The sequence below is a fragment of the Xenopus laevis genome, chromosome 2L, assembly GCF_017654675.1.
Source record: "Xenopus laevis strain J_2021 chromosome 2L, Xenopus_laevis_v10.1, whole genome shotgun sequence".
Taxonomy (NCBI): Eukaryota; Metazoa; Chordata; class Amphibia; order Anura; family Pipidae; genus Xenopus; species Xenopus laevis.
The window spans coordinates 35,135,031-35,160,467 of NC_054373.1; the positions used below are offsets into that span (position 1 = coordinate 35,135,031).

Sequence of the window (25,437 nt, forward strand, 5' to 3'; positions counted from 1 at the left end):
CCCAATATTGCAGGGATGCCATCTTGTGTCCCTTCAGTTGCTGCCCCTAAAATTCCCAGAATCCTCTACTTGCTCTGGCTCCTATATATCAGCAGCTGGTGCATGGAGAGCCACATCAATAAAAATGCAATATATATATTTATACTGACAAGCTGGTGTAAATCCATTTCCAGAGAACAGATTCGCATTTACTGTGATTTACATTTTTTCTGGGATTTGGTGGATTGCTTGAGGCAAATAAAATGATATGATGCTTATTAGATTTAATTTTGTGATTATAAGCTACATGTGGGTTCATACTGTGTTACTGCTCCAAACAGCCTCAAGAAGTTGTAACAGAACAACTATTCATATGTTCACCCCTCCCAACATCTGCATGCTTTACCTTCTGGGCAAACAAGGGGTTAGACCCCTATGCCCCAGCCGTCCCTGTGCCTATAACTTGCATGGAGAATGCTTTCCTCCCTGTCTTAGGCTCCAGCTGAACATCCTCACTTTGCTGCCACAATCTGCTCTGTTTCAAATCTTTTCTTTCCATTGTTTGTCACACATTATAGTGAGTCCTGCTGATGCCAAGCCCTGGCTCAGGCTTCTTCCTCTCTCTCGCCTCCTGCCTGACACAGGGAGATGTGACACAGAGCAGCCGCTTCTCTGGGATCCGCTCAGCCCCTAGATAAGAGCCAGCTCCTGCCACTGCCTGCAGCCCCCCTGCCCCACTAGGGACGGATGGGGGGCTTCCTGTATTGCTCCCATACTCTGTCATTCCCTTCAGCACATGGAGACTGTTAGCAGATGTTAATCCTGCCTGAGAAACTGGGTAATGATAAAGGAAAACTATACCCCTCAAACAATGTAGGTCTCTCTAAAAAGATATTGTATAAAACCCTGCTTCATGTAAGCCATTTTCATAATAATATACTTTTTTAGTAGTATGTGCCAATGGGTAATCCTAAATAGAAAAATAAGGGCAGCCCCTGGGATCGTAGGATTCATGGTGCACACAAACCAACCATACATGTTAGATCACATGAGCCAATTAACAGACCGTTATGTCTTTTGCTTCCACACTTCTTCCTGTTACAGTTAGAGCTGCAGTATTTCTGGTCAGCTGATCTCTGAGGCAGCACAGAGACCATCACGAAATGAGGGTTCAAGGCAAGAAATGCAAAAGGGCAATATTTACTTAAATATATATTGCAGTTTGATAAGATTTTTTAATATGTCACTTAATATGATATGAACTATCCTTTGCTCAAATATTCATTTTGGGGTATAGTTTTCCTTTAATGCTGGAGAGGCAACAACTCTGGGGCAGCCAGGCTCTTTCCCTTCTAGCTGTCCCATTCTGGCTAGGGAGAGATCACTTGGTACCCATGGGGAGCTATCTCTTGGCACTCCCATTTGGCATATATATCAATATGCAGCACACATGGGAAGCTTTGGGGAATCTTCGTCTCCAAGTGGTTATTTGCCTTTGGGTTAACTTTTAGTATGATGTAGAGAGTGATATTCTGAGGCAATTTGCAATTGGTTTTCATGTTTTATTATTTGTGTTTTTTTTTGTTATTTAGCTTTTTATTCAGCAGCTCTCCAGTCTGCAATTTCAGCAATCTGGTTGCTAGGGTCCAAATTATACTAGTGATCATACATTGATTTGAATAAGAGACTGGAATATGAATAGGAGAGGTCTGAATATTAAGAAGAGTAATAAAAAGTAGCAATAACAATACATTTGTAGCCTTACAGAGCATTTGTTTTTTTAGATGGGTCAGTAACCTGCTGGAGAGAGTCAGAAAAAGGCAAATAATTAAAAAAACTATTAAAAAAAATGACAACCAATTGAAAAGTTACTTAGAATGAACCATTCTATAACATACTTAAAGTTAACTTAAAGGTGGAGCACATTCCATTCAATATACCCTTTGCAGATAAACATTGTATAACATGGTTTGTATTTAACCCAGTCCCTACCACTCCCTCAACAAAAGGTCGTCAAAAAAACTTTAAAAAAAAAAAATCCTTACCTCCCACCCCACAAACACTTGTCTCTGAAATAAGCAGAGTAAAACCAGTGTCCATTAATGAATCTGGTGCCAATAAGATATCAGTTCTGTAAATCACAGTACAAAGCGAATCAATCATCTGTGTCTCTAGGAATGTGGGTAAAAAGGGTCTTTCTCATGCTCAATGTCATCCTGATCCTTCTAGTGCAATTGCTGATGCTCCCCCTGAGCAGACACAATTAAATCAATAAGATATGGGGTAGGCACATAAACTCAGCTTGGGTTAAACTAATCACTACCAGAGGGGACGCCAGTAGAATCCAGATTTGTGTAAATGTTTTATCCATAGGGAATCAGGACAATTTATTCAGAGATGTGATTCCATTCACCAGGCATAGCGGGGCACACAGAGAGCTGAGCCCCTACTAAGTCATATGCTAAAGAGATCTGACATTGCCCCCTTTAAAGAAAGGTTACTTACAGAACTGGCTCATTCCCTGCTGCCTGGAGACACTTGCCCTGGTTGTGAAATGGGTATGAGGAATGGGGGTGTTATTAAAAATAAGACACACACACCTCACTGCACAATAACAGAACCAGAAAGTGTCGCCGACCCACCAGGGACAGATGAAGGAAAGAAGCCAAGCGATAAAATACAAAACCACAATTTAAAGCTGACAAACCCTGTAGCTCCAAATCTAACTGAGAACCTGATTTACTGTCAGCTTAGAGCTTTGGATGGGGTTCTTCCAGATACTCTTTTACTGCAGGCTTTGGGGTAACAGGTTTGTCCTTGTTTAACTCACCCTTTGCCAGGCCTACCTATGTTTATCAGTGCAGGACAGGGGCAGGTAAAACAGTTCATCCAGCATATAACAAGGCACTTTACACCATTACATTGTACCATTGGCAAAGGGCAGGGGCTTCAGCCTGTGACTTCCCAGCAGTTGCTCCTCTGTGAATGACAAGCTGAACCCCCCTGGGCTAGGTACTTGTGGGGGGGGGGACCCCACATAGTGAGGTTTAAAAAAAGAATGTTTGCTTTGGCTTAACTAAGTTACCTTCTGTGTGCTTGGGGGCATTAAGGCAATAGGGAATTGCATATTATACACAGGAAATGCTCAGCATCTGCTCGCTGAAACCTGAGCTTATTGCAAAGAACTGTGAGCCCAGCAGGGTCTATGTAACCCCTTGCTGTACATGCAGAGGGCAAGGGGTTAATTCAGCCCTGCAAAGCCCAGCTCTGTGGTTTATTAAGGCACTAACCAGATTCACAGAAGGTACCCCCCCCCCCAATACAATATAATACAAACTGGCTGGTAAGATAATAGCAATAGAACACATATCAGTAATCAGCATTCCCAAACAGATAGTGTGCATGCCCTGAGCCTTTCAACAGTGGCAACTAATACATGGGATATGGTGGCCTAATAGTCACTTTTCTTTAGAAGGGAATCTCCTTGTTCCTGGGGACACCCACCCATCCACACCACAGTTCTCCCACTTATAGGCTCACCCATCTCTGTGCTTGTCCTTCTATTGACCCAAGAGCTTGCACTGGGCACACATGCTCATGTTGCATCTGGGAATATGTTGGGTGGGTATATTATTTCTTTGGCATCATTGGGGTGAAGCGTTTGGTGGGGAGGTTACCCTGGTGGGATCCATGCGGTTACTATAAGAACAGTAAAATGAATTCCACCTGTGCCATGCTCTGGGCTCATGTATCAGGGCATGCCATGTTCCATAGTCACATTTGGTCAATACTGATTTCTGCATCTTTCTGTCCACACACAAAATATTTACCTAAATAAATGTCCTTCTATGGCACGTTTGGCACATAAAGCAGCAACTCGATCCAATGCCTTTCAGCAAAGAAAAGGTTGAGTTCATGGTGGAGGGAATCATCTGTATGAGACTCACTTGTGGTGCAGCAGAGCCATGTGCTTCTCAGGAGTGGCCCCTCAAGTTCTACAGTCTATTTGCAAAGGGAGCCTGGTCTTTGGCAGTGATAGGGCTTGTCTGTGAGTCTATGTATTGCCACTTTGCTGACTGTCAGGCCCTGTGAGCTCAGGGTTCTGTTATGGAGAAGAGAACCTCTCAATGATGCGACTATCGCTGCCCAGATGTGGAATCGGACCAAGGACCTCTGCTGCCTTCTCATGGGTGAGTCCCAAATGCTCTGCTGTGAATTTGGCCAGGGGGTACAAGCTCTCTATGGTTTTGGGGTCATTGAGGAAGTGTGAGGTTTGGGAAAGAATCTCAGCTGCTTTCTCCTGCTTCAAGCCCAGGTGATCTGCAGTGAATTTGGCCATAGCATAGACACTCTCGCTAAAGTCCAGCTTGGGCTTCCCATCAGGGCCAGTGGTGTGCATCTTCATGTGGCTGATCAGGTTCCTCTGTTGGGCGAACTTGCCCCCGCACACCTGGCACTCATAAGGTTTCTCCCCCGAGTGAATGCGCATGTGCTCAGTCAGACGATACTGGCGAGTAAATCGCATGCCGCACGCGTCGCAGGCGAAGGGTTTGAGCCCGAGGTGACTCCTCATGTGCCGGGTCATTGTCCCTCTCTGGGTGAACTTCTTGCCGCAGATGCTGCAGGGATATGGTCTTGTGAGCCAGTGGGTTTTCTCATGCTGTCGCAGGGTGGCAGGATCCTTGTACGACTTGTCGCAGGAGGAGCAGCGGTAGGGTCGGATAATGTCGCCCAGTCCCTGGTTGGATTTGTCTAGAAATTGGACTGGGGGCTCCAGGCTCTCCTTGTGGTACAACTCCTCCTCGTTGTGGGCTTCCACGTGGGCGTTGAGCTGCTCGGAGCTGGGGAAGCCCTTGCCGCAGGGGATACACACGTACAGGTTGTCGCCAAAGCTCTCAGGTTCGTAGCCCAGATGGTTGCAGTGATATCTGTCCAGATTGGCAGAAGGAGATGGGTCCTCGCTGCTTCCAGTGTCTTCACTGGTGCTTTTATCATCGTCCGGCTCATTGCTCTCAATGCTGGGGTACCTGGGCTGCTGGGATAATGGGGAGCTCTCGCCTTTATCTTCTCGGTCTAGATCCTTCTCTCTGTCACTTTCATCCACATAACTGGCCAGAGGCTCGTGCTTCATCCACCTGAACATCAGCTCCTGTTGACTCTCTGTCCTGCTGGGGTGATCCGTGTTTCTGTACGACTCAGAGTGGGGGGCTGGTGCCTCGTTGCTGTTCAGTCTCTGGTAGGGGTGTGGGGGCTCTTTGTACGAGTCGCTGTGGTTGGCGAGAAGACTGGCACTTACAGGCGGACTGTCTTGTCTCCCGGGTACTGCGGGCTCCCTGCTGTCCCCCCCTGCGGCCAGTCCGTCTGACAGGAGCTGAGCGGAAGATCTAGGGGGACTTTTCTTGGAGAGGTCGAGGCCACACAGAGGAGAGCAGCGCCTCTCAGGGGGGCACAGGCCGTGCTGGTGCAGCTGGTTGCCCTGAGCATAGAGTTCTGCGCAGTGAGTATTCACCGGCTCCACTGGCTGCAGGTCTACTGGCCTCGAGCTTGAGCTGAAACACGACTGAATGACCGGGGTGCTGGCCTTTTGTCCCCTTCCCAGACTCCCGTACGGTGGGTAACCCGTTGTCCTCACGTGACAGTATTTGCCATTCCTCTTCAGCTTCTTCTTGCACAGCGACACCAGGTCTGTGATCTGCAGGTAACTGGCCGCCGCCAGAACCGACCCAAACAGCTGCTCGGAGCTCAGCTCGGCGTCCCCCAGCCTCCCCGTGTAGATATAGTCCAGGATGATTCTGAATGTGGTGGGACTCACCATCTCGTGGTCCAGGTTGATCAGGTTGTCGTGAACGACCAGGGACTTCAAGTAGACGCTACTAGCAGCTAAAACGTTCTTGTGGGCCCGAAACAGCGCGTTCTGTACCACAATGATCACATCGCACAGGAAACCTTTAGTCCGTTGGCTATTGAGCTGCAGAAGAAGTTGCCTCGAGTGGCTTGGAACCTCCATAGCGTCCAGCATCGTGTTCAGTTGGCCACCTGGGGAAACACACAGACAGCGACACGAGTTATTATAACTACTACATGCAGACATTGGGGAATACTCAACACAACTCAATACAACTCAACACAAACTCAACACAAACTCAACACAACTCAACACAAACTCAACACAAATCACTCGTGGAACCCGAGGTGGAGGTCAAGTGTCTTGGAAGCTCTAGACAAGTACAACTACAGCTTGTGAGGGGTCGCAGTGCCTGAGGGGTCGCAGCTCAGCCGGGAGACACTGCCCGGCGGCAAGTGTCATTGTGCAACTGCCACTGTCAATAAGTCGCTTTATATCTGGGAGTCAATGTCCGGCGACTGATCTACTTGTTACAGCAGAGTGTAACCGAAGTGCAACGTTTTGTGAATATCGCGGAAACCTGGCAGATTATACGTTACAATAAATGCACTTATTTGGCCAGCGAGGTGCTTTATATTAGTGTTGGACTGTTTGTACATTGTGTTTCCACTAAATCACCCCAATATCTGTCTTTACCCCAATATAATTTACCCCCTGCCTCCCAGAGATCGGGCGATCATTATCTGTGCATGGAGCGTACCAATGTGTGTATGAGCCGGGGGAGAGGGTGGAGCAGTGACCTGTCCTGAATGGAAACAAACCCACCCCCAGCCCATTCCTTTCCCCCAGCTGCAATACTTGCTATTTAGTTTATCTGTCTGTCCACTGTAAACACACCGCCCCCTGAATAACGAAATCACATCATCCCATCCCCACCAGAGAAGCTGACTGAGCAACTGCCACCCAGAGAACCCCACCCCGAGCTTTCCAAAAATCACCAATCACTCCCCACTGACATGATGGAGTTCAAGTTCAACAAAAGCTGGAGGGCCCCAAGCTGATCATTCTCCTATCGTTGAAGACGCGATGCAATTACAGTCGCTCTGCGATAGGAAAGACTTATCAGACTGATCAATTAGTTGTATCTGTAAAACTACTTGTAAGCTCCACTCCGAGCATTTACCAACATCACCATAGAAATCAATGGCAGCCAACACCGGCACAGGTTAAAGTGAGGCCCCTGCACACAGGACTCTGCAGAGCTACTAATAAATACTAATAAATACTAACTAATAAATATTAATAAATACTAGCTAATAAGTACTAATAAATACTGACTAATAGATATCAAATAACTAATAAATATTAAATAACTAATAAATACTAAATAACTAATACATACTAATAAATACTAACTAATAAATATCAAATAACTAATAAATATCAAATAACTATAAATAAATACTAACTAATACACACTAGCTGTGTTATCCATCAGACTGGTTGTAGAGTATAAAGTGAGAGGAGTATGCAGGTAGAAAGTGATTATATGAAGTATCCCCAGATAGAGAGAAAGAGGGAAATGCAGTTCCATTGCATGATCTACACAAGTGCCCAGTGCCCCCTGAAAGCCGTTGTAGGCAGCAGAATCCATAGAGGGCGAGCAGTAGATGACTTGGGCTCAGATGGAAGTACCTGCAGGAGAGGAGGAGGAGGTACAATGGAGCAGCAGAGGGAAGCTCCTGTGAATGTGGGGCCGTGCCTTGTCCCCACCCTTTCTTCTCATTGCATCTGCTTCCTTGTGCCACCTTTGTGCTTCTCATACAGTTTATATTGCTCCTCACTATGATGGGGCTGGGGGTGGCTAAAACCCTCATAGGCATTTTAATAAAGTGACATCACTACCTTCACTTCCAGCTGCAACAAAACTGTATGAAGAAGAAGAAGAAGCCTTGTGCCTGCACCTCCCCCACCCCCACCCCTGCACTGACATGTGTACCCCCACTTTACTCTCTCCATGTAACACACCCTGTGTCCCTTCTCCCTCCCCAGGACCCCCATACAACAACCCAGAGGCCACAATACACTTTCATATTAGACCTTTGACCTTTACATTCCCCATGGGTGGTCTCCCCAGTCTCCCCTAAAACTGATTCTTTCCTTTCTCTGACACATTTGTCTTTTTTCCTTACAAAGACAACAATGTGTAAATAAGTGTTACCCCCCCCCCAATCTCTGCTGCACAGGAACAAGAGGTGAGAGTCTCCCCCAGTCTGACATTTCCCTCTCACTTAGTCACTTTCACGTCCACAGCCAGTAAACCCCGCTCAGTATCGCACATAATGAAGTGCTAAGAAGCTTAGAGACATTGTTACTCCGGGGAGCCCGGGATCACTCATTTCTGTCCAACATAAGCCACTGGCTACCCCCCCCCCCTCCTCTCAGTCTCTGCCTCCTATCAGCCATTTGTTAATTAGCTGCCTCTCATTCGCCATAATCCTCCTCATTTCCCTAATCAGCTTTATTCATTTATTGCTTCCATCACCATCAGGGAGGTGCAACTGACTGAATTATTCATCTGTACAGAAAGCAAGACATGCACAGAAACTCCAGGGCAATACATCCAGGCCACTGTATTATATTATATTATATTATCATTTCACCTGAACCTCATGATCTGCAGTTCGTAGTGTACAGAACAGCAACTCCAAAAGTGAAACCAAATATTCCTCCAATCGATCCATCTGACTATTATAAATATATTATGCCCCAAAGTGAAACCAGATCTATCGAAATGTTAGTTTATATCTGACTCCAAAAGTGAAACCAGATCCATTCAAACAACCGCTTGAAATAGTAACACAGGTCCCTCTAAATATTACCTTCCTATAGTACTGCAAAAGGGCAAGCGAGCCCCTCCAAACAGGATCGTTTAACACATAATTCTTAAAATGAAAACAGATTCATTCATTTGAATACGAGCAGTGTAAATATTAGTCCAGCTGTGAAATCTGATCCCTCTAAATATCACTCTTTAAATATTACTCTACAAGTGAAAACAGATCCCTCTAAATATTACCCTTTAAATATTACCCTTTTCAGATCCCTCTAAACATTATCCTTTAAATATTACCCTCCAAGTGAAAACAGATCCCTCTAAATATTACCCTTTTTAGATCCCTCTAAATATTATCCTTTAAATATTACCCTCCAAGTGAAAACAGATCCCTCTAAATATTACCCTTTAAATATTACCCTTTTCAGATCCCTCTAAATATTATCCTTTAAATATTACCCTCCAAGTGAAAACAGATCCCTCTAAATATTACATTTAAATATTACTCTACAAGTGAAAACAGATCCCTCTAAATATTACCCTTTAAATATTACCCTTTTCAGATCCCTCTAAATATTATCCTTTAAATATTACCCTACAAGTGAAAACAGATCCCTCTAAAATGTACCCATTAAATATTAACCTTTTCAGATCCCTCTAAATATTTTCCTTTAAATATTACCCTACAAGTGAAATCTGATCCCTCTATATATTACCCTTTATATATTACCCTTTAAATATTACCCTTTTCAGATCCCTCTAAATATTACCCTTTAAATATTACCCTACAAGTGAAAACAGATCCCTCTAAATATTACCCTTTAAATATGACCCTTTCCAGATCCCTCTAAATATTATACTTTCAATATTGCTCTACAAGTGAAAACAGATCCCTCGAATTATTACCCTGTAAATATTACCCTACAAGTGAAAACAGATCCCTGTGACTATTACTCGTGTAAATACTGCTCCAAACGAATGGCCCTAAATGTTCACAGCACAGACAAGTGTCAGACACACTAAAGTGGATGGGAAATGTATCTGGCAGGGGTTAGAGATCGGGGTCAATTCCACTTGCACTTAGCAAAGATCAATAAAGAATTCAATATTAAACCAAATAAAAAAACAACGAGAAAACAGCACATTTTTGGAGGCATACAAATAAAAAATTAGACAACTTCAGAAAGTAGAAAAACTTCAGCCCAGCAGTGCATTTTATACATTTTTTTCTTCTATCATTTTCGTAATTAATTTGAATTAAATCGCCATAAATGAATATTAATGAAAGTAGCCAATAATGACCAGGTATGTTTCATTCCTAATTCAATTCGCACATCAGTCGTTTCACTCTCTCGCCTGCACAAGTCACAGGTACAAATGACAAACGACTCATTGTATTTTATTATTGTAGCAGTTTCTGGATCGTTACATACAATTTGCTACACGAATAAATACAGTTTATTACAAGTCGCCTGTGTCTGTTCTGTAGGAGTGAAGGAGGAAGAGGAGGAAGAGGATAAAATGCCCCCCATTATTCCAATGAAAACGAAATGATTTGTCATTAGATGTCACGGAATTCCTTTGGGTGAATAAAGAGCGCAGAAGGTGAATGACTCCCCCCCCCCAATTACACGGTTGTAGAAAGACAATTAAGATTCAATTATAGAAATTAATTTGAAAGGAAATGAAAACGGGAAGTTGCAATTTTAACGTCGGATTTCTTTTAATTCAATTAAACAAACACACGCACAAGCACATACACACACACACACATATATTTATATAGATACAATGTAGGTATCTGGGTCTGTATGTTCTCATGATGGTTCCATAAGAAATAAAGTGTTGAAGCCAATGACAACCCGAGGCAGTACAGTAATTCCCCCAAGGTGCGAGTCATAGAGAGGCGCAGAACAAGTGCTGGAACCTCAAGTCTCAGGACACATTTAGCGCTTTATTATAGAAAGAGTAACAGCCATGGGAAAAGTGAGCTAAATGTCCTCTTTTATCTTCCTTCCTCCCTAGGGATATGTGGCCCCATCAGGGAATAGATTCAGGGGTACCTGGTATATTTAGGGAATACTATTCAGATGTCCTGGTTCCATTAGCAAATAGATATAAAAGTGGCTGTATCATTAGGTGATACAGGCTTTGGTGCTTGGTACCATTAGGAAATCAATACTGGGGTGTCATGGGTCATTAGGGAATATATACAGGGGTATGTTATATACAGGGGTATGTTGTATGTTTAGGGAATAGATGCTGGGCGCCTGGTATCATTGGAGGAGAGATTCAGGGCTGTCTGTATCATATAGATGCTAGGGTATTTGCTACCATTGGGGTTTAGGGAATAAATGATGGGTTGTTTGGTACCATTATAAAATAGATGATGGGGTGCCCGATATAATTAAAAACTAGGTACTGATAGAACATGGTATTATAAGTAAATAGACGCAAGGGTACCTGGTATTATTAGGGAACCGATTGATACAGCGATGACTAAGGGGACAGATACAGGGGGTCTGCTATAATCACAGAACAGATACTGGGGTGCATTGTATCATTAAGGAATAGATACATGGGTGCCTGGTATAATTAGGAAACATGCACAGGGGTGGCTACTATCTTTAGAGGACAGATACAGTTGGCCTAGTATAATCAGAGAACAGCTGCTGAGATACTTGGTATAATTAGGGCATAGGTGCTGAGATACTTGGTATAATTAGGGTGTTGATGCTGGGGTACCTGGTATAATAAGGGTATAGATGCTGGGGTGCTTGGTATATTAAGGGTATAGATGCTGGGGTGCCTGGTATAATTAAGGTATAGATGCTGAGGTACCTGGTATAATAAGGATATAGATGCTGAGGTATCTGGTATAATTAGGGTATAGATGCTGGGGTACCTGGTATAATTAGGGTATAGATGCTGGGGTAGCTGGTATAATTAGGGTATAGATGCTGGGGTGCCTGGTATAATAAGGGTATAGATGCTGGGGTGCCTGGTATAATTAGGGTATAGATGCTGGGGTGCCTGGTATAATTAGGGTATAGATGCTGGGGTACCTGGTATAATTAGGGTATAGATGCTAGGGTGCCTGGTATAATTAGGGTATAGATGCTAGGGTGCCTGGTATAATTAGGGTATAGATGCTGGGGTGCCCGGCTGGTATCAATAGACAGGGCAGACTGGGGAGCATGTGTGCAGTTGGTGCGGCAGATGGGGCCCCGCCATGTACAGGGGAGCAGAGGAATGTTGTTGCACAGATTCCAAGGTCACTGCCATTAACCCCTTGCGCGCACTCCCACACTGGGCCCTGTAGCGAGAGGGGATTAGGAGCAGGAATGGAGCCTTATTAGAAGCAGCTGCTCAACACCGACCTGGGACTCAGCAGAGGGGATGGAATCAGTCTCAAGCTTCCAGGTGGCCTTGTGACTAGTGTAACTGGCCCTTCTCACATCAGGTATTGGGACCAGTTCTCAATAAATGTCTGGCTCTCCTCAAATCATCATTTGGGTCAGTACCAGGTACTAAGTCTATTGCAGCTCCCTGTGTTACACATTACTGAGCAGTCACCACAACTACATCTACATTTACACATCTCTGCTACTGCCACTTTTACAACTCCGCCACTGTCAGCAGATCCTGTTACTCTTCTGTACCCTCACTTTAACCTCCTTTTATCCTTTACATCTTACTCCAGGGCGCTTTCAGTTTTATACTCATTTATTGTTACTGCGAGCGCTAGGGAGTGGTCTTTATTCTATAAACTAAACCATGATCGGGTGCTACTATAATAATACTATAATAATACAGCAGTGATACTCCTTCTTACTCTGTGATACTCCTTCTTACTCTGTGATACTCCTTCTTACTCTGTGATACTCCCTACTCCTGTGTGTAAGTGTGTGTGTCGCCCTCCAGCTGTAGCGAATGCCCAGGAGACTGGAGGATGGAGCAGCCGAGGAGAGGCCTAGAGTCAGTGAACTGCTCGCCTTGTCTCTTGTGTAAATTAAATTAATCTCTTATTGTATCTTTTTTCTTTTTTAAACGTGTTACTTAGTTTCCAATAAGTTTAACAATTGCGCTTTATTGGGCCTTTGTGGGTGGGGGGCGCATCCATGGGAATCAGCAAAGCGCAGCGCTAAATGATGCGTCGGAATTGCGCAAATGCCCCTCCAGACAGAGACCACTGATACCCCACAACTCAGCGCAACCTCTCCTCTTGCTCTTAGTAATTAAGCACTAATAATAGCGATAGTAATAATAATAGCTATAATAATAATAGTACTAATAATAGTAACGATAATGATAGTAATAATAATAGCTATAATAATAATAGTAGTAACAATAATAATGATAATAATAATAATGATAATAATAATAGTAATAACAATAATAATGATAATAATAATAATGATAATACTAATAAATGTATACAATATATAGATATGTGTGTGAGATACTGGTCCCACCATCCTATAATGAATTTTAAATGGAAATTGCCCAAGCCCCAACATAACAGTAGAAGAGCCCGAGTTGTGACCCCCCATGTCATGGTACATTCTCTGTTCCCCACACCCCAGTGCCAGTAGCGCTGCCCATTACCTGGATGCCCATTGGTGCCCAAGCAGCTGATGTCTGAGTGAGTGACCATCCCCAGCTGTGCGAGCGCGTCAGACGCAAAGTGTGAGGCAGACAAGCAGCATGTCAGCTCCTCCAGCCCCCGGCACCCCGTTTGCTCCCCGCCCGGTGATGAGGAATGAGCGGCAGCGAGCGCTTCTTGTTCTGCTCTTTGGGCCCCAGATGACTTTGGTGTGATTTAATGTGAGCGATTGGGAGCGCTCGGCTGTCCCGTTGGGCGGATAAAGCGCTGTGTGTGCGCGCGGAGCCTGTTAGCGCCCATGTGACGCGGAGCTATAATAATCTGCAAGGTAAAATCCAGGGCAGGAACTTCATGTGACCCCAACTTGAACTTCACACACAGCCAAACTTCTTCTTAAAGGGCCAGCAGCGCGCTCATTTCCTCAGCGCAGCCCCCTCCCCTCCCGCCCCGCGCGTCTCTCTCCATCACTCACAGGATGCGGGGCCCCTCAGGACGCACTTTATTCACACACTGATCACTCACACACACAGGCACATGATGCAGCGCTAAAGGAATCCTGCCCGTGTCACTGAGTGTCAGAGAGTGGCCCCTTCCCAGCCACAAGCCCCAGCCACTTGCCCAAACCATTGTGCCCCAGTGCCGAGAAATCCCTCTCCATACAGTTAATACTGTGCTACAGTCGCACTCCAGGAAACGCGGCTACGCGACACAATCGCACTGGATGTGCAACAGCAGACAGGCAAATGCACCAATGTAAAGCGACAGAAGCCGCAGGACCGATTCATTCTCATCATAGACATTCATTCGCTATTATTAATGAATATTGTCGCTCAAGCGCTAAACTGCGATCTCCTGCGATTCAGTCTATCCCCCAATCCCATTCCGATGCTGCACCCACAAAGTAGTGATGATGGAATGTAGACCTCATGGTGTTTCCCACCTATATAATGTGATCAGGGAATTAGGACCCGACCAGCACTCAGCGATGCCCTTATAGATCCAATGGGGAAACTGTTCATTTATAGACAAATCCCAATGTACATAGGGGAAGAAAAGAAACAGATCAGTCATAGGAATCCCAACCTGCGGCTGAACTACAACTGCCAGAGAAGCTGCTGAGAGTTGTTGATGTTCAGCTGCAGATAGAGGATTCAGATTGGCCGCAAGGTAGGCACAGACTGACAGTTGGGGTGGAATGTCACCTCCTGGCCCCTTCTCACTAATGACTAACAAAGTAGAGGACAGTGAGAGTTAGCGGTAGAATAACACAAGATCATTACCTTGGGGGTCCTCTCTGAAACCCATGCCCCGGTAAAGATGATCCCAGGATGGTACCCTCCTTGCCCTGCGCCTGTTGCCCCTCTCTCTCTCTCTCTCTCTCTCTCTCTGCGCTCAGACTGTAGCTTACTCTTAGCGACTGGACTGTCCGCTGCTCTCTGCTGCCACCTAGTGCTCCAGCTGCGAGCAGCTCTTATCACACAAGGACAGCACTGTCTGAATGAAGTGTCAGAGCTTGGGAGGACCCTTTGTCTAAGTTGGTAAAGGCATTTGCAGCCCCTCCCCTGGTGTCTACCCTCTGGAGCTTCAGACCACTACAAAAATAGCACCGAAAATTAGTCTTGCTCATTTCTCAAGAGCTGACCAATATCTCACCCCCTGAGCATTAGGGGCCTGGGGCAGATTATTGTGCATCTTCCCATAGCAATAAAAGGGGCCTGTCAGTGGCCTGCAGAATAAACTGAGCACATATTTCTATATACATTTGCACAATGATGGTTTTATTTGTCCATTTCCAACTAAATCATCTTGATATGGTATTTCTAACAGGACGGGGACATTGCTAACTGGGGTCTCTCTTAACAAGTCTCATCTGCTGTTTAGAAGCCTCCAGGAATGGCTGCATTTAAATCTAAGGAGCCACAATTGCTAACTGACAGCAGGGCAATGTCTCAGCTGGGAAGAGCAGTATGGCAGCTCTCAATGAGAAATACAAAAGAAGAAATACAAGGAAAAATAAACAGCCCTGTCCTCAGAGGAAGCAGACCCTGCGGCTGCAGGGGGCCCCAGGAGGTATAGAGGGCCCCATGAGGCCCTAATGAATGAGCATTTTAAATATATACTGCTAATACAAGACAACCTCTAGATACTGGTTGTGACACAATAAATTCATTTGCAGCAGAGCCTGTTTATTGTGTGCTCCATCCTATTCTACGTTGGTTCAACCTCTAGCTATGTTAGGGGCCCTAAATGAATTTGCTGTGGGGCCCAGTAACATCTAGTTAGGCCACTGCCTGTCCTCATAACATACTGGGGGTCATTTATCAACACTGGGCAAATTTGCCCATGGGCAGTAACTCATGGCAACCAATCAAATTGCTGCATTCATTGTTCTACTTGCAGCTGGCTTCAAAAAGCTAATCACTGATTGGTTGCTATAGGTAACTGCCCATGGGCAAATTTGCCCAGTGTTGATAAATGAGCCCCACTGTCTATTAAAGGTGATCTTCCAATAATACCATGAGTGAGATGTCCGGCACAGTAGTGAATGTCTTCTGTCACTTTTCCATTGCACTGGATTGCGCCTAATAATTATAACACAAGATAATGAGGGAACAGGATGTAATTAATGGCAGATTTAATCCTGAACCTTTATATAAATACACAATAAAATACATAAAAAAAAAAAAAGTTCCTAGTGACATGAACCTATGGGACCCTGTCAGCATCAGGCGGCTGTATATAAATGAGCCCTACTGCCACTTTAATTACTCATGTTTACTAATATAATCTCAATAGGTTGATCGGTGTAGCTGACATGCAATAAACTCTTTTATAGTACACTCTTGACATCGGATAAAAAATGACCAATGGCAACACGACCATTAGAATATAAAATATAATACTTATTTTAAATATTTGTAAAGGTGGGAATTATTATTCTGAGTAGAAGAAAGGAGGTTCCGCCTAAATATTGGGAATGGGTTTGTTACAGTGAGAGCTGTGAAGATGTGGAATTCTCTCCCTGAATCAATGGTACTGGCTGATACATTAGATAGCTTTAAGAAGGGGTTGGATGGTTTTTAGCAAGTGAGGGAATACAGGGTTATGGGAAATAGCTCATAGTACAAGTTGATCCAGGGACTAGACTGATTGCCATTTTGGAGTCAGGAAGGAATTTTTTCCCCTCTGAGGCAAATTGGAGAGGCTTCAGATTGGGTTTTTTTTGCCTTCCTCTGGATCAACTGGCAGTTAGGCAGGTTAAAATAGAGTTCAAAGGTTGAACTTGATGGATGTGTGTCTTTTTTCAACCTAACTTACTATGTTACTATGAATAGGAAATTACTTTTAGACTAGAGCCTGTTTCATACGGGTGTCAGTATGGGCTGCTTGATCCACAGCATTGCTCTTCCATTTTCCTTATATAAAGGAGTGTAGGTCCTTGTGTGTAAATATGTGCCATACACTTTGCCTTGACTTTGTTAGACTCTGTGACTATGTCAGTAGCATTTACTGATACTGGTTCATCTATTGCATTATGGCAGCTCCCGCAAGCATCAGAGAATATTGCAGAATGTCTAGAAATGCAGAGTAAAGCTCATTTTTATTTGTATGATGATTAGCAGAGCAGTTGTTCTTTAAGGCTCTAGAGACCAGCTTTGTACTGGGGGATCCAGGCCCATCAGAGGTTCTACATAAGGGGTCTGTCTACTCACTCACCCTGGGCCCCTCACTCCCCACAACCCCCTATTCACCCCCACAGGACCTCGCCCCACCTCCTGCTAGCGTTTACCTTAGTATTTCTCTATGTTGCTATAAGAGAGGAGCACTGGCCTTAACTATATAGGTCAGCTGTCCTGGGTGCTGATAAAAAGAAAATATAATAGTGATCTATTGAAAAAAATCCAACGTTTTGAGCACTAATGTGCTCTTCCTCAGGGACCAACAATAAAAAAAGTAGTGCTCGTAACGTTGAATTTTTTTTTTTTATCAATAATCATTTATTTGCACTACGAATGAGTTCTGTACCCTTTTCAGTTTAGATATATTCACATATATAAATATCTGAACTGGTGAGTGGAGAGGGACAATACGGCATAAGGAGAGTCTGTTTAACTTGAAGTTGTTTATCGACGGAGAAGAGGCTCTCACCAAATGTGTTAGTGGTCATTAGAAACTCATAGGGAAGGAAAAAGATAGTGGAGCACAGGGTTGAACCTGATGGACAATTGACTTTGCTAACATTTATTTTACATTGGGGATAATGTTAAAGCTTATATGTGGGATGTTTTCCCCTTTAAATAATGTGTTTAGCACCTCTTTGTATGTGGATTTGAGGATAGTTCATAGTTCAGTACACTAACACCTGTGGGCAGTTCTCCCACCCAGGGAATAAGAAGAGAAAGGCCAGTGATACATGATTAAAAGATAATGGGGCCCTAGAGGAGCGCAGAAAGACTGGGGTAACAATGTTTTTGTTGCAAATAACCTTTTAGCTAGACAGTGGGATGAGCAGGAGAGGGGGAGAGGGGAGCAGGGAGATAGAGGCAACATTTGGACCTACTCTGTGAACATTCAAGTTAAAATCCAGCTGTGCCTCTTTCCATTCTCCAAACCGCAGGATGATGTGCCAACTTCATTTGTCAGATTATCCCAGCGCTCAATTACAGGGAGAGGATGGGGGATCCATCTTGCTGCAATTTAGCTGCTTGGCTTTTAATTAATTCAAAATTTGTATTTAATTAGGAGCCCTCGGAGGCGCATATGTATAGAGTCCAGGCTGAACTTTATATACCGCTCTCCCCCCCCCCAACCTCCTCCAGAGACCTTGTAATTGAATGCAAATTTCTGAATGGAATTTAATTCACAGGGACAAGTAGATTAGTGAGCAGGGGACGAATAACTGGAAACATGGAAAGAGGGGGCGGTGGGAAAGATGTTTTGGGGTGTGGACCCTTCTGCTGAACTTCTGCATAAGGCACCGAGGGCTGCCTTAGCTTAAATAGCTTAAAAGAAACATTAACCTTTACAACAAATGAATGTAAAATTGATCAGACAGCTATTCTCAGCACTATTTCAATTCTTTTTTTTTTATGGAAGGCTCGAAGATATGTAGGAAAAGGGATACTGCTGATATCATGAATTTTGTAGCAACTGCGCCTCCTGCTGGTCAGTTTTCTGACTTTGATCCATCAGCAGAACATGTGAGAAATAAGAGAACGGTTCTAATGTTGCTCTGCTTAGGAAATGAGAACTTGAGAAACATTAGCCAAAGTTTCTGATGGTTTTTCTAAAAAAATAAAATAAAATAAAATAATGTAAATTGCTTGGGATGAACCACTGCTCATTCATTCATTTTTAAGGATTTCCATTAAAGGTGTTGTTCACCTTTAAATTAACTATTAGTATGCTGTAGAGAGTGATATTCTGAGTGAACCCCCATTTTGAAAGCTGGAAAGAGTCAGAAGAAAAAGGCAAATCATTAAAAAAAACTATACAAAAATAATTAAAAAAAATAAATAATGAAGAGCAGTGAAAATGTTGCTTAGAATTGGCCATTCTATAACAAAGCAACATTTAAGTTAACGGTGACCCACCCATTATGCATAGTGTGGGGGTCCATGTCTTTCCTATTATTGCTTGGCACTGGGGGTCCCCTGACTTTCTCACGATGCACTGAGCTTACATTAAGGCTTTGTATCTCTGGCTCTGGCAATAAAACCGCTGCCATTAACCTGACATAACTTACAAGTGGGATAATTAGTTGTGTGGCAGAAGAACAGGGGCACCGCCACTCTATTACTATAAATATATTAGGGAAAGGGTTTTGAAGTGCTGCTATTAAAAATGATCCTGTAATTTCCTCCTGTCATACTGTTTGTACAACCTGTATATAATTTTATTTTTATAGTGTCAACTGTGTACAGGGTAAAGTCCAAGGTTAAATTAGGAAGAAGATGTATACAGTATGAGATATAAACACAACATAACCCAGTACCAGACATCTGGGGAAGCTCATGTCTCATGGTGCTGGGAATTTTAATGAAGCATGGGTAACACTTATGGAGAGTGCTGCTGTCTTCATATTGTATTAGTGTAATTATTTGCACCCCTATACCTGATATTCCACAGTCCTTTCCCAGAGACTATTATCCCATTGTTACTATAGACACAATCTCCCACTACTACACCTGCCATCCCACAGCCCCTTCCCAGAGACTATTGTCCTACCGATTCCAGGTTCTCATCCTAAAATATTTTCATATTTTCTGTAGTTTGTGTATATATATATATATATATATATATATATATATATATAATGACTATTCTGCCTCCCCCATGGTGACCCAAAAATCTACATCTACATCTTACCTTGAAGTTCTACCCAATTAGCTTAGGTTTCAGTTTTTATTGGTTCTAATCCATTCCTGTTTGTGGCCCTTATTGCTAATCATGGATGTTACTTTCCAACGTCACTGTATGATGGCAATGCTCATGTATTATACAGAAAAGTGGAAATAAGTGTAAATCAAAGCAGGCACTTTAGAGAACACTCCAGAATTCTCTCCATCAGCTGTCAGGGAATGTGTGGGATTTCCTTGTCCATTATGAGTAACATTTTCTTGGGGCATCAATAAGATAAGAGGCAGCACTAAGCAGGACCATTAGTCCTTATAAATTCTTTATGTATTTGCTTTCTGGGCTTAAATGGTGTGACCATACCCATCTGTGTGCTGTCCAGGTCCAGTTACAGGTAGGGTATGGTCAACTTTATAAATGAGTGAGAGTCAGGCTGACAAACATAATTTAGAAGAACCATGAATACCCGAGAGATATATTCTTATAGATGTCCTGTAGTGTTGTCATCAGTTAGAGACAATTCCTAGTGATGTCACTGGTCATGTGACTTGTGCATGAATAGAAATAATGTCCCCTAACTCTAAATTATGAGCTTGTTACCCCTGAGTTCAACAACCCATATAAACTGTGGTCTGTTCACAAGGGCTTCAATTCAAAGTGCTCTCTCTGTATTTATATTACAGTCGAAAGGCTTTTCAGTGCCTTTCAACTCACCTCACAATAAACATCCTGGTTCCCTTGGGTGGATGTGGTTTCACAATTGCTGTGCCTAATAAACAACAATATGCACTGCTGTAAAACAGTTGTCCCTCCCTTACACATACACATCATTGGCACCTGTGTCCAGGGACCCGCAACAGAAATCAAGTCTCATAAAGCTCAAGGCCCCAGCTCAATGGATGGAGGTGCTTATTGATGGCTGGGTTTGTTGCTCTTGGATTTTCTGTTTTGGCCCTTTAAAGGCTAAATATCCTTTTTGTGTTCTGCTGACACCAGGCCCTGCCTTAATGTTACCAGTGTGATTCGTATGTTGATCTCCCGAGAGCAGCCGAGTCATTATAAGCACATGACTGTGGAGGACTTCACCCTTAGTTTGTCATGCTATTCCCATCATTGTCTCTCCCGTTGGCTCATTTCTTCCATTACCCACCTCCCCCTCGTATGTTTCTGCTCTGCTTGTCTGTCTATCTTTTTCCCTCGTTTTCTTTTCCCCCAATAAACTTCACTTAATCATTCCTCCTCCTTCTCCGTCTGTCCTGCTCACATGTTTTCTCTATTCCCAGGCCTCAGTCATCCTGCAATTACCATTGGGGTAAGCGGTTGCACGATTTGGGTACCCTGGTGCCACCCAGACTGGTTGGGAATCATGGAATCTTGCTGGAGAGCCAAATCCCAGCTGCTCACATCTGCTGCACATCAAGAGCAGACACTAAACAGAGCCACAGCACTTCCAGTGACAGATCTGCCTGATCATTCCCATCCGCCCAAACCTGTGGATGAAACCCACTTGGCGAGTTTGCTTGCACTCACTGGACACGGAGGAGCTAATGGCACTTGAATGTGATAATGCTCAGGGACCAAGGGGAGACAGGGCAAGCAGGCACATCATTTCTGTTTTATTATGGTTGGAAACAGGATACAGGGAGAAGAGATTTACAATAGAGATGTCCCACCTGTAACTTTCCAGCTGTTATTGAACTATAAATCCCTTATCCATAAGTCCTGAAGGCTGAGACTTGTTGCTTAAAGGGCTTGTTCACCTTTAAATTAATTTTTAGTATGATGTAGAGCATGATATTCTGAGACAATATGCAAATGATTTTCATTTTTCATTATTTGTGTTTTTTGAGTTATTTAGCTTTTTATTCAGCAGATCTCCAGTTTGCTATTTCAGTAATCTGGTTGCTAGGGGCCAAATTACCCCAGCAACCATGCATTGATTTGAAGAAGAGACTGGAATATGAATAGGAGAGGGTCTGAATAGAAAGATGAGTAATAAAACGTAGCAATAACAATACGTATGACCTTACAGAGCATTTGTTTTTTTTAGAAGGGGTCAGTGACCCACATTTGAAAGCTGAAAAGAGTCGGAAGAAGAAGGCAAACAATTCAAAATCTTTAAAAAAGAAAAAATGCAAACCAGTTGAAAATTTGCTTAGAATTCGACATACTAAAAGTTAACATCAAAAAATGAAAGTGTTTTAAAGTAATAACAATATAATGTAGTGTTTCCCTGCACTGGTAAAACTGTATAATGTATTTGCTTCAGAAACACAACTATTGTTTATATAAATAAGCTGCTGTGTAGCAATGGGGCAGCCATTCAAAGGAGAAAAGGCTCAGGTTACACAGCAGATAAGCTCTCTAGAACATAATGGTGTTATCTGTTATCTACTATTTAACCTGTGCCATATAGTCTTTTTTCAATTTCCACCATTGCTACACAGCAGCTTATTTATATGAATCAAACATATATAAGTTTCTGAATCAAACACATCAGTTTTACCAGTGCAGGGCAACACTACATGATATATTCATTACTTTATGGTGTTACTGTTCCTTTAAATAGTGACTGTCTAAGACATCTTACAGCAGTCCCTTGCCTAAATTCAAGGATTGCCAGTCTGGGCCTGGTGTTTTTGGTAGAGTTACACTGTATTTCATGCACCACACCGGCTCACACAGGGCTGTGAGTTACTCATGAGCGGGTGCTCCTCTCTATACCACAGCAGGAGATTATGACTAATGAGCAATAACAAGTTTCATTATCAGTAGTGAGTTCAACTGTCGAGTAGCGACTGTTCCTACCGGTGGGAAACATGTCAGTGAAGGGTCTGTGCAACTGACAAGGAAATGGTTATAGGCAGGAGGCAGTGAGCCAATAGCTGCTGGGGGCACAGGCAATGAGTGTGGGGTTTGGAACCTTCAATCAGGTCCGGACTCAGAATTAAAATAGGCCCTGGCATTTCAGGTACACAGAGGCCCAATCAGCACACACCAGCCCACTAAATACTGACTTTCTATGGCACCTTATAGCAGCCCCTCTGGCATTTGCCAGAACCCACAGATTGCCAGTCCGGGCCTGCCTTCAATATATGTGTTTAATTTTGTCCTTGTGGTTTGGATAAGGCCAAAGCATTTTGCTAAGAGTGGTGAGACCTTTGATACAATGGAGAGGTGGGCCAAGTACAGCAAAATAAAAATGGCATCATGTCCAACCCTCACTTCTGCAGCTCTACAGGTACAGGGAGCAACAACAGCAGGAGGACTTGGGTATCAATAAAAGGGCATAATCCACGAAATCAGCAGCACTATGTACAAGCAGCTCGTGCCTACATTGAACAGAATGAGGTTATGGATAAAAGCAGTGGTGTAACTAGATGATACTGGGCCCCACAGCAAATTCATTTTAGGGCCCCCAACATATCCAGAGGTTGACCTGTTTTACTAATATATGTTGAAATTACTCATTAATGTAGGGCCTCTTGCCCCCCCCTCTGCAGCTGCAGGGTCTGCTTCCTCTGTAGTTACGCCCCTGGATAAAAGCACCCCCTTTAACAGTGATGTGGCAGCAAGGTGTTCAATCCGAATCTGTGCCAGGGTGATGGAGGCTGACTATTCTCATGTCTTGCATGTGCCCCAGTATTGCTCCTCCTTGTAGCACTGCCAATCTATCCAATGGCTGCCCTACAGTACTGCTTGTCTGCTAGGGCCAAGACATGTGAAATGAAATCTAACTCACTGTATATACAGTGTATTTCAGACAGTGGCTCATTCTGAACTCACTTAGCTGGGGACACCCTGGCATATGCCTAGGCAAGCTCCATTAGGAGTTCATTCAATGATACTGTATAGCTTGGACTGTGTTGTAAGTGCTTCCACCATTATAACTGGTAAGAAAACAAACAGGGCAGAACTCCTTTTTCATACCTGCTCCTCTAATGATCACACATGCTGTGTGGATTATGGGTAGGGATGCACCGAATACAGGATTTGGTTCAGGATTCTGCCTTTTTTCACAGGCTTCGGCCGAATCCTTCTGCCCGCTCAAACCAAATCCAAATCCTAATTTGCATATTCAAATTAGAGGCGGGAGGGAAATTGCTTGACTTTTTGTCACAAAACAAGGAAGTGCAAAATATGCAAAAAAGTGGATTCGGTGCATCCCTAATTACGGGTGGGTAATTCAACATTTTTACCAGTGAGCAAAACTCTCAAACAGAACAACAGTCTCAGCCATAACGTTATTGCATCCCACCAAATTGCCCTGCAGATATCTTAGTGTATGACATCTTCATTACATGTGAGACCCTAAAATCTGGCCAGCCAATGCTCTTCAATGACTGCAGGCAGATAAGGCAGAATAAGCAGAATGCAGGCTCTGGCTACTGCACTGGGGGCTATAGAAAGGGAACACTTATCATACTATATTGCTCCCAGGCCTTTATATGGCTCCATGGATAATGGCTTAATTAGAGGTTTATGGTCCCTAATGGAGACTTAAAAGTACTCATCCTTGCTGACAAAGCTCATAACCCCCTCTAATCCCCTCTTCCAAGCCCCTCAGACACAGAATGTTGTAGAGAGTATTGGTCCATTCACATTGACAGATATTTTCCGTTTGAAGGAAAAGACTGAATTATTAGGGCTCCTAGAGCACCTACTGTAACAACTAGGAATTGCATCAAATGCCGCATAATTGAGTCAGATGCAATGCTCCCTTGTAACTGCAATCATGTGGGATTCTGGGAAAAAATGTGGAAAAACCCATAGAATTGTGCTCAAAATTGCACTTTGCGCACTGCACTTGCCAATGCAAAGGAGCTCTGAAATGTGAAACAATGGCATTAACCCCCCCAGGGCCAGGGACTGGAGGGTATAATGAAGCTAATGAGGTTTGCTCCACAACCTACCTTAGGGACTGCCATATACTGTCAGCACAGATTCCAACTGCCACCCTCCATACTGCCTGCTGCCAACATACTGCAGGTCCCATTATTTGTCTTACATTCCTGCTGGTTGACATTTTGACATTACTGGGTCATTGGGTCCCAATTTACCCACCTCTCAGGGGACCCTTGTGACACGTGGGTTAATAATTGGGGACCTGCTAACATAACCACTTAAATACTGATGATGACAGCCCTGGCTATATATATGTGAAAAGTCTTTGTTTTTTGGAAATGTAAATATAAATATTCTTTAATATTAATTTGTCCATTGGGCTGCAACTTTCCACAGACTCCACCCAATATTTGTTTAATAAAAGAAAATGGCATTTTTGTCAGGCTTCTAAAATAAAATAACTTCACAACCTCAATTTTACATCCCCTGGTTGATTTTTTCCTTCATTTTACACTGTTTGTTTAGTGGTCCCACCAATATTTAATGCATAATACTTTTCTCTATTTTCTCTGGATATTACACCATTGTATACTGGTGCCCTGAAAAAACCTAAACTGGGGGATTAACTGCAGATTATTTACTAGAATTAAATTTCCTTCATTATGTAACACAATTGTGCAGTATTCATCTTACATTTTGCCTGCGCAACAGAAGCAATAGGTTCAGTGACTTATGGCCCATAAATAGGGCTTTGGTTGTTATTATATAGAAAATATCACAACATTGGGTTAAAATCAACTTTCTCCATATAATGCGGTGCTCCCCTGACATCTAGTGCAAGTTATCGGTACTGCACGATTAGACCCTGAGCATTCACTTTGCGTTGTTGGCGGATGAGAGAGGAACCTGTTGTCCCTACGTGGGTTGTTGCGGTGGTTGATTTGGTTGCAGAGCTGAAAACACGGGATT

General features: G+C 43.4%; 1 protein-coding gene across 3 annotated transcripts; it reads right to left on the bottom strand.

Moving 5' to 3' along the window:
- Nucleotides 1–1,784: 1,784 nt before the first annotated feature.
- On the bottom strand, nucleotides 1,785–14,756 carry hic1.L (hypermethylated in cancer 1 L homeolog). 3 transcript variants are annotated; one of them, XM_018246144.2, is made up of 2 exons: nucleotides 14,547–14,756; nucleotides 1,785–6,015 (listed from the first exon to the last, which is right to left on the bottom strand). In XM_018246144.2, the coding sequence occupies exons 1-2, from the start codon at nucleotides 14,569–14,571 to the stop codon at nucleotides 4,085–4,087; spliced, it is 1,956 nt and encodes a 651-aa protein (XP_018101633.1). In that variant the 5' UTR covers nucleotides 14,572–14,756; the 3' UTR covers nucleotides 1,785–4,084. The 3 variants fall into 3 exon arrangements, with proteins under 3 accessions (XP_018101633.1, XP_018101632.1, XP_018101631.1); XM_018246143.2 differs by lacking the exon at nucleotides 14,547–14,756 and adding an exon at nucleotides 13,269–13,665; XM_018246142.2 differs by lacking the exon at nucleotides 14,547–14,756 and adding an exon at nucleotides 7,520–7,913.
- Between the last annotated feature and the right edge of the window lie 10,681 nt (nucleotides 14,757–25,437).

What these genes read in the sequence shown, in the direction of transcription:
- hic1.L (XM_018246142.2), bottom strand. Translation starts at nt 7,610, where the DNA reads ATGAGAAGAAAGGGTGGGGACAAGGCACGGCCCCACATTCACAGGAGC. An exon ending in CTCCTCCTCCTCTCCTGCAG is followed by an intron (nt 6,016 to 7,519) that starts GTACTTCCATCT and finishes GTGTTTCCCCAG; the next exon opens with GTGGCCAACTGAACACGATG.